We start from the raw sequence: 10,586 nt of genomic DNA, 5'->3' as shown, positions 1-10,586 counted from the left end.
AGAAAAGAAATCCATGTTCTACTCAGTGAGTAGCCATGCATGCATAAAGAGATTTAGAGTAAAGTTAGATTAGAAAGGTGTATGTTGTGTAAACAAATGAAATCACAATTATTGGCATATGAAAGGAATTAAATTATGATGTTTTTTTTTAACTAAAAGGGGGTAAAAATTTATTCAAAACAAAACAAATACAAAGAAAGGGCCTTACACAACCCTGTCAAGTTCCACTAAGTGGTCCAACTTTTGAGACAAATTTAGAGGTAACTGACCCTTATACACAATATTCCAATTTTGCACATGATCAGGTCCATTTGGCCAAGCAATCCACAACTACATTCTATTCTCTAGGAATATGAGTGAAAGAAATAGAATCCAAAGAAGCACACAAATTGAGAACTTGTTTAACAATCAAAGCTAAATGCCAACTAACATCTCTGAAAGTCTTCTTATTCTTCAAATTCACCACCACCTGGGAATCAGACTCACAAATTATCCTTCTCCACCCAAGCTGAGAACCTCGTTCCACAACATATAAAATAGCAAGAGCCTCCATCAAATTGTTAGTATGAAGACCTTGATAAACAAAAAAGATAAATTGAACAATGCTAGAACTATCCCAACCAACTCCACCAATACCAACATGACTTGGGCTCCCTCGAGAAGAACCATCCATGTTGAGTTTGAAAACTCCTTGAGGAGGGGGGAACCAACACCCTTCCCTATTTATCTTCTGAAGAGGATGTCGACATCTAGATCTCATGACCTGGCCTTGTTGAGGGAGAAGATGAAGATGATTGCAATAATCAACGTCTCTAGGATCCACAGTTTCAGATAAATCACATTTAGCTGAAACAATTTCTCCCAAAGAATGAAGAATTTCTCACCACAAGTGAGGAGCCACAAATATCATATCTTGAAAAATCCAATGGTTTCTCTCCAACCAAATATTCCAGATAATAAAGGAGGGACCAAGAGTCCAAGCAACTTGAAGAAAAGAGGTCGTAACATGGGCCCTACCCCAATGATCAAATAACTCAACCAAAGAAGAGACATGCCAACAGGCCTTGTTCCACACACTCCACCAAAGATGCCAAATCTCGCTAGAAAAAGAACATTGAAGAAAGAGATGAGAAACACTCTCCTCACTATTACGATGCAACACACACATGGACGAGCCCTGAAAACCACGCTTGCACAAATTATCCCACCTAAGAGTGATTTTGAACCACCAACCACATGAAGAAATTACACTTGGGCCACGGAAATTTGTGCCAAACATGTTTCCACCAAGGGACCTCAGTGTCACCAAATATCTGCTTGCCTAGTTGCTCATATACAACCGAAATAGAGCACTTTCCAGATAAATTATTGCCATCCCAAGCCAAAATATCATGTCCCACCAAGGCATTACATGCACGAGAAACAAGAATCTAATCCAACTCTCGCCTATCCTCCCCAGACCCTCCTGGAGGCCATTCAAAAGAATGCTTCCATCTAAAACTAACAGCCAACCCACAATTTTGAGCAACCTTATAATGCTCAACTGTGTCCCAGCCTGCAACAGTAAAAATATCACAAGGGACTGGAGGTGAGGATAAGAAGAAAGAATAACAGGGTGACCGTCCAAGGAATCCAACCAAAAAAGAGCCTGTGACCCTGAATAACAGATCCAAACAAGTCGGCTCTTAATCAACCGATCCCCCATTTTCAGAGTATTCTAGACCATATAACCCCTCCCCTCTAAAGGAAAGAGAAATATCAAAATAAATAACCCCTGGAAGATACTTATGGGTGAGAATATGAGCCCACAGTTGATGTTGACTGGTACACCAAAGCCAATATAACTTAGCTGCAATAACGTGCCCATTCAAAATAGCAGAGTGTAATCCAAGACCGCCCTCTTTCTTTGGTCTACACATAGTTTCTCACTTAACAAGGCTCCACTTAGAAGACAACAAGTTCCCACTCCAAAGAAATTGTTGCTAGAGAGCATCAAATTCCTTAAAGAAATACAAAGGGGCAACCTGAACAAAACACCTATAAATATGAAGAGCCTGAATAACAGATTGAAGAAGAGTCACTCTAGTAGCATAAGATAGCCAACGATATGTCCAATCAGTCACCTTCTTACATAGCTTATCCCACAAAATCTACCAGGAAGATCTGGGTTGTCTACCAACCGCAAGAGGAATAGCCAGGTAGATAAAGGGAAGATATCCAATCTGAAAACTCAAAATAGTAGCAATCTGCCTTTGAATAGCTAGAGGAGTATTATGAAAGAAAATAGAAGACTTCTGCTCATTGATCTTCTATCCCAAAGCAGCGAGGTAGGTATCCAAAGCATGCCTAAATGATTCAGCATGACGTTTTAGACAAAGTATTAAATATATTATTTTCTCTCGCAAAGATGATAATTAAAGTGACTTTTAAACCTGTATCAATAAAGTACAATTGCAAACATAGATTTTATTGATAAATAAAAAGAATTAGAACATAATTGCATGAACTACAAAGTATATACCTTAAGCTTCACCTACAAGCAAGCAGAAGATTGAAGCTACAATAAAATGTAGATGTTGTTTCTTGAAAAGAATTGACTATCCTTGTCCTTTCGTTATTCATATCGTAGACACATATAAATTTCTTATATAGATAAAAAGAATGTAAAAATTTAGAATACAATGATAGATTAGTAATATATGCAAACATCTTAAATTTACTAAGTTTCTAAATGTTGCTCTCTCATCATGATGATGATCAGGGAATTTGACCCAAAATGTTGATGCAAATAAAGTACACGCAATCTAGAAGCATATCACAATATTCATCATGAACTGTGGAAATTTAATATATCTGGCCCAAAATACTTGTTTATATAAAAATTGAAACTATTCAAAAAATTTATATTAAAATATTTTAAAAAGTGGAAACAATTATATCCTATCATTTCAATTATGACAAGTTTCTAAATTGATATTTTAGACAATCTTATTAAAAATAATTTAAAAAATAAACTAAGTTTTTCAATTCATATAAGAAAATAAATACTATTTGAAAAAATCATATTAAAATATATAAAATTAGAAAAAATTATATCCTACCATTTCAAAATATTCTAAATAAATTTGTATTTTAATAATAAACATTCTTAAATATTGTATATCAATATTATAAATTATAATACTATATAATATATATTACCTATTATAATTTTTACGGTTTATTAATAATTTGAAATGTCATATATACGGTTTTAGGAAAAAATAGCATTTTAATGCATACGGTCCAATAATTTTTTACGTCGTCATATACAGTCTAAAACTGAAAAAAAACTATATAGATTGTCAAATTCCAAGCTTTCTAGGTGTCGAGCAAGCTGTGGGTTTGGGGAGTTAATTCTCTCTCGGTCAAACCCTAGACAACTTCTTTTAATCCTCTTATTGAACCGCTCAATGTGTGTCTGATGTGGGTTCATCTTCCCAATCTTCCTATTCATTTTTGGGAGCATTCTTGTTATGAGGCCATTGACAACTCTATTGGTCGCTTCTTGAAGGTTGATGATACCACTTCCTTCATGGGTCATTCTACCTTTGCTTGCATTTTAAACAACATTGACATCTTTATACCTCTATTGGGGATGTGGTTCTTCTGGTTGGAGATAGGCCATGGACTTAATCTCTCTATTGTCTCCTCACAATGTTTGGATCCTTTGGATTCAACTTTTCATGAATCTTTTGGATTCTTGGATTCTTTGAAAGCATCCTCCTTCCTTGAGGGTTTTTTATTTTCAAATAACATTTCATAAGCATTCAAGGATTCACGTAACTCGCCCATAGTTAATTTTTATAGATCTTTAGCTTTTTCAATTGTAGCCACCTTAAGATCAAATCTTGATGTTAGAAATCTTAGAATCTTTACAATCACCATCTCCTTTAGTTCTTCACCAAATCCTCTAATAGAGCTGACTATCTCATCAACCTAAAGTGTAAAAGAAACACTATTCTTATTGTCTTTTATTTTGGGGCTTTCAAATTGAGCTCTACATGTCTAAAGATTTGCTTCCTAAAATTTCTCATATCCTTCATAGATAGTGTTTAATTTGACCCATATCTCCTTCAATGTCTTGCAATGCATAACTTCCATATACTCAAAGTTAGCTAAACTACATATAATAACATTCCTTTCTCTAGCATTATTCTCGTAAGGTTTCTTCCCACCCTTATCTATTGGGGGAATTTCTAGAATTTCATATCCATCTAAAATTGATTGGCAAACCTCATATCCTAGACCCATAAAATAGGATTCCATCCTTTCATTACAAAAATCATACTTAGTTCCATAGAAAGTGGAACGTGATTTGAAGAAAAACCTTCTAAGGCAACTAAGTATGTCATCCTATATCTACCTCACGATGTTAAGCTTTCTCCAAGGAACTTAGCTCTGATACAGATTGAATGGAGTTGAGCTAGAACTTGTTTCTCTCAAAAGATGTACTTGTTTGAAAAACTACTACCATTCCAATTAAGAACCTCACAAGAGGCTATTAAACCATGTCACAAATCCTTAGAGCAGATGATAGACATGTTCCAACAATTGAAGGGCACACAATATACTGAGAGGGGGGCGAGTTAGTATATATATCAATTCTCAACTTAATTAAACACTAATTACCATTAAATACCTCTCCAAGTATGAACCTTTATACATCAAAGCAACCCAAAAAAATTTCCTTAATGATGTAGCAATTGAAAAACACATGAACACTAGATATACATGGAAACCCAAGATAGGAAAACCATGTTAAAAGCAGCTACTTGGGTCTACTTCCCAAATCCAACCTCACAAAATAATGAATCAACTTACAATGATGAATTAGGTACCAATCTATTGGAGACACCAATCTCATATTGTATATGCAGGCACCAACCTACTGGAGACACAAAATCTCTTTTTTGGATCTAAGCATTAACTCAGTAACTAGGAATTCAACCTCAACAATAACAAATATATGAATTGAGGATCTTCAATATCAACACTTAACTTACAGTTGATCTCATCTTCCTTTAGAGAACTCTCCCATATAGCAATTAATCTTTTAATAAACTCTCACAATGATTGGAATGCAACTTACAATGCTTACATTCGACTTTTCTACAATTATTATATGACAAATACTTGTACATTCATGTACATTCACATAGATTACCAACTTTCTAGGATAGATCCTAGAACCCTATATATATGCATTACGATTTCAATTAAACTCATATATTGGCCTAGAATAGAATTAATACATCTACAAGTTGGTCACATAAATTAGCCTTAATGAAATGTGTTACTGGCTAGGTTTGATAGCTTGCATGCTACTCTAGAAGATAGAACATTCTATGCGCTTCCCCATGTAACACTATCTAGTTCCAATGGTCATTCACATGCTACCTCTAGAAGGCACATTCTACATGTTGTTTCCACATCAATCTAGAATTGCTACATACTTGACAAACAGTCACAATGACTCTTCTATCACTTCAAACTTCTTATATGAAGAACACCAACTCTAGAAACTTGGGTATATGATAAAAACATGTTTCTATACTCCTTTCAAAACATAGATGATAACTCTCAAATATGAATGAATATTAATTAAAAAAAACTATCACTACAAGCTCACTATCTAGGTAGCTTGCCTTGTACAACTTTGTATAACACTTCTCGATCACCTCTACCAACTGGACATGATACACAAAGATATTACAAATACAATCCAACTTATTTTACTATCATATCAATCCAAAGTGCTACCACAATTCAAAATGTAGCTTAGATGCATGTGACATGGCATGGCAAGTAATTCACATTCCTCTGAATACCTTGAAATATATGACTACAAAATTTTGACTCTTCTTTGACATTCCTTTGAAATCACCCTTTGACATTAATAACAACAAATGTTAAACACATCCACCATCCAATGGTGTCACTACCAACAAATCTCATTGAACCATGATATTGAGTACATATGGCATCATGATAACCATCTCCTAAATGAAGATCATCCATGATTATAGCATAGTCAAAACTTGCAACATCAACAATAAATAGAACCAAGATCTCCAAGTAAACAACATTCTACAAGTCCCAACAACTAACTATCCACGTACTCAAAAAACATCCATCCTCCCATTCCAAAATACCTTACAAATGTAAAAAGGACCATAGACAAGGCCAACTTACAAAGTTTGAATCAACACTGAATCAAACCTGGTGGATATAGTTAGTTGACATCCGAGTCATCCCACTACAATTAAATGAGTGGCCTACCTACATAACAACATAACTCGTAGATCCAAACACTACAACATGCAAACTCATCATCACATTAGTAACATGCAAAACTGAGATATCAAAGAAGATAACATGTCGATTATAAGACTCAAACACTAGATCGCCAACAAATATAATTTTCCAAATAAATCCTCAACTAAGCACCATAGTCGAGGAACTAAAAAGTATTCTTACAAATCTAAAACTTGTCCTCATCCAGAAAGCTCTAAAAGTCTAAACATAATATTTTTTGTAGATCTACAAACCACATATTTTAATTGGCATGCAAAACCTACAAAACCATCTATGTGCAAGTATGGATCTACTGAGAATATGTAACAATTTCCCTTGGTTGCTACTTTAAAAAAAAAGAAGTAATATTACCAACTTAATTGACCGAGCTTCTTGATTTATTTTAGAAGTGTTGACTTAGTTTTTTCAATCACCATCATGGTGACAACTCTACACCACCATTTATGGTTGCACTCAAAGTTGGTAAGGTCTTGAGTTCAAGATCCCCATTAGACCTAGACCAATGCCTTGAGTGTTCATTGTTGGTGACCTTGCCTACATATCCCTTTGAGAGAAGTTAGAGGTTTTTAATTTTTCCCTTGAAGGTTGAAGTTAGTTCATTCTCTCCTCTCGTATGAGATCTTTAATCTCTCTTTAAACTAGGGCCATTTATTAAAATTAGTACAATCATAATGTAGTAGTAACTAATCGTCATCAAGTAGTGTATAAACATACACAATTACTCAAGGGTCATATCCTTTCATAATTCCCTAAATTCCATAGAGATTGATTCAAGCGAACGTCACAAGATGATTGGCCCATACATGTCACATATAAATAGTGACTAGATCTACCATACGTCACATATACTCAGTGGCTAGCTCAATTGTGTGCCAGTTACATAGTTAATAATGTTTACCCAATGAGAGACTAACACATCCACAATGGCCAACTATCACTACCCCATAGTGCATCCCAGTTAAAAGAAATGTCGATGTATTGCACACTACACCATTGGTCACATTCCTTTCCCTAGTCTTTTGCACCATCAAGCAAGTGGGAACATGATTCAGTGCATCCCATACTAAATTAAGTATTTTTCTTCATCCCAACAAGGTCAAGTTTACCATTTACACATCAAATATGCCCAAAATTATAATAGGAGGTTGGTCTAATTATTACTTACCTATTCTTCACTAGAATATTATCTTCCCTATAGTCCATCAGATGACTAAGCAACAAGGACATCCATCATTGGTATGCAACTCGCTTCTAGGCCCACAGGCTCCTAGCATAATCCATCCAATACCCTAGACAAATGCAGGGTATCCCTTGCCTACATGCAACTGGCAATAACCATTCCCTTACTAGGTGGTACGACTGATAGTCTACTAGCATAGTACACTCCTTGACTATTATCAATCTCAAGCGAATAAGCTTTTCTTAAGTGGGTCATAGGATTTATCCTTCGATGATCACCTCAAATAGAGAGGACTATTCTACATGTTAGACGAATACAATCCTCTATATGTGCCCTCGTAGGGTCCTCTCTCCATCCAATGTCGTAAAAGTCAACACATGTACCTACCTTAGCACTATAACTGAAAGAGAAGTTACTAATTCAAAATGAGTAGATCATAATTGACTATCTAGGGGCATACACAAATTCTTATAGGTCTAGGATTAAATTTCACAAGCTCATACAATCACTTGGATCCAACATAAGATGACCTCTACTCAATAGATAAACAAACTAAATATAAGATAGTCAACCCCTTCACTTCATTTAGCTCGTTATTCAAAACCATTATGCATTAAATACAAGTTATCAAGTTTTTGTATCTCTTTCATAACCATCTAATACCCACTTCGGCCTCATTTTGAAGCCTAATGAAGAGAGAAGGTCTAACCAATTTGAACAACCCCATAACTTTAGAGTTATCTGGCTAGACCCTCCCCCTATGGACTTGAGGTCACAGAGGCATCCTTTTCCCAAGGACCACCTATGTTCTTGCTTCCAAACGAGTCAAAGTCATATGTAGTTACCGTTACAAGGTTTCTCAAGGACACTTATACAAGTTTCCATAACCAAGATTTTATGAATATTTATATCTTACTTCAATAAGGTTCCCTTAAATGATTGCCAATAGTTAATAGGACTTACTGACAAGCAAGAAATTCTAACACCATTCTCAATTTTGCAAACCTAAACTAAAACACTTATTTTCTGAGCATCAAGATTTCTACCTAGACCTCACCACAATTATTCTTCTCCAATTCAATGTGGATCCCAACCCATACAAATACCTACAGAGGATATAATGCCACATTTGGTACCCTAATGATAATACTGCATAATTTATAACATAAGGTTATATTTAAGCTTAGAATGTGGTATCATGTATACAATATGATTGGGGTAGAGATAAACAACCCTATAATATTAAATTGGTTTCTTACACTAATCATATTTCTCAAGTGGATACAATGCTAATATTATTGATACTAATATAAATGACTATTATCTTATCAATATTATGATGTCATTAAATAGTCTTGAGTTTTAGTCATAAATACACACAAATATATATAAACTCCATCACCTCATTACCATTCATAACATCAAAGACTTCCACTTGAGGGTCAAGTATAACATACCTTTTGTCTAATTTATTGCACACAATAGAAATCAAGGATATAATAGTATTAAGGACATGTGCACAATGTCTCTTTCTTAGTTGACCAACATTATTGTCTAAGAATTTTCCAATTTGTAATATTTATTTGTCACATTTACCTCAATGCCCAAATACTGCTCTAAAATTATATAGCATTTCTTATTATTGCATTAGGCAAGGGGAATAAATTGACATTAAGGAATGTATTACACCTATTAACACTATAATAGAATGTCCATTACATAAGTTAATCTCCACAAAAGTTCCATCTTACAGAGGATATACTTATTTGTTAAACCTTCAAGTAACAAGAGTGTTCTAGACCAATTCCCATAGTCATGTGTTCTCATATTCAATATAGGATAATGAATCTTACTTATATATAATAGTACCTTAATGTCTAGGGAAACTTGTACCATGAAGATTCACTTTAAGATTCATTCAAATATGCTTCAAGTAATTCAATGATACCAAATTTAAAAATATCTGCATGAGGGCATTAGTTCTAAAGATTTACTCATGAATACCCCACTTGTCAAAATAGTAAAATAGTTAATTCCTATTCACCTTATAAGGTATAAATTTGCAAATCACACCCTACATGTAATAATATGTTTCTTACATATATAGTTTATATTTTCTCACTTAATGCATAGACATGAGCAAATGACAAGACTTGATATATCATTCCAAATTTCAATGCTTACACTACCAAGCATAGAGATAACGAATGTGGTTTCTAATCCTCTCATATCCTCTCATATTGGTAATAGATATCAATATGCAATTAACAATGATAATGTAAAATATCTTACCCCTACATCATTATATTTCTCAATAGCACAATAATATAATAGGATGAATAACCCTTAGCTTCTAGAAGTGAATCTCCAAGAAGAATATAGGACTTTTATCCTAATTGTGATAATCATATTTAGTTTGTGCCTCCAACTAGAAGTAAACTTTACTTTTCCCACAAGGTAAAGTCTAGTCACATGTCCGCCAAGTGATCATTATGATATGATTATAATAATACAACATGGTATCATCACATTGTTAATGTCTATAGAGTGCAAGGAGATTGTTATATAAATCAGCAATAATATTAGACAATAACATGAATTCATGAACCCAATTCAATAACACAAACATTTAGTAATATTAATATTCTCAATCTTTAGATTTCATTTATCCTATGTCGTGACTACATATTCTTATAATAGTATATATTACAATTAAAATAATGTTTGTTCTTGTCATTTCTATTAAATATAACCTCAATAATTTACAATAAGCAACTTACTAATGAATGTCACTGTCCTAAACCTTATATCAAAACTAGCAAAACACTGAGGGTTACAAGTTATTATGGAAGATGGTATAATTGCAGCTAAGTTAATAGTAATTATCACCATGCAATTCCTATCTAGTTGTTTAATCTTTATTCATTTGAAACGAAGTGTTTAGACTCATTTCTTCATTCCTGGTTACACAAGGTTTATTTACCCATCCTGACATAAGGGATCCCTTTGCATACAATATGTTGAGATGAGCAGTCATAAGAAAATAGAG

General features: G+C 34.0%; 1 protein-coding gene across 1 annotated transcript; it reads right to left on the bottom strand.

The window, feature by feature from the left end:
• Positions 1-337: 337 nt before the first annotated feature.
• LOC131038370 (uncharacterized) lies at positions 338-673 on the bottom strand. The gene has a single exon (XM_057970783.2). The coding sequence runs from the start codon at positions 671-673 to the stop codon at positions 338-340; it is 336 nt and encodes a 111-aa protein (XP_057826766.2).
• Between the last annotated feature and the right edge of the window lie 9,913 nt (positions 674-10,586).

The sequence above is a fragment of the Cryptomeria japonica genome, chromosome 3, assembly GCF_030272615.1.
Source record: "Cryptomeria japonica chromosome 3, Sugi_1.0, whole genome shotgun sequence".
Taxonomy (NCBI): domain Eukaryota; kingdom Viridiplantae; phylum Streptophyta; class Pinopsida; order Cupressales; family Cupressaceae; genus Cryptomeria; species Cryptomeria japonica.
This window is presented reverse-complemented; position numbering and strand designations above follow the sequence as displayed.

Coding starts and splice junctions, on each gene's coding strand:
- LOC131038370 (XM_057970783.2), bottom strand. CDS start 673: ATGGATGGTTCTTCTCGAGGGAGCCCAAGTCATGTTGGTATTGGTGGA.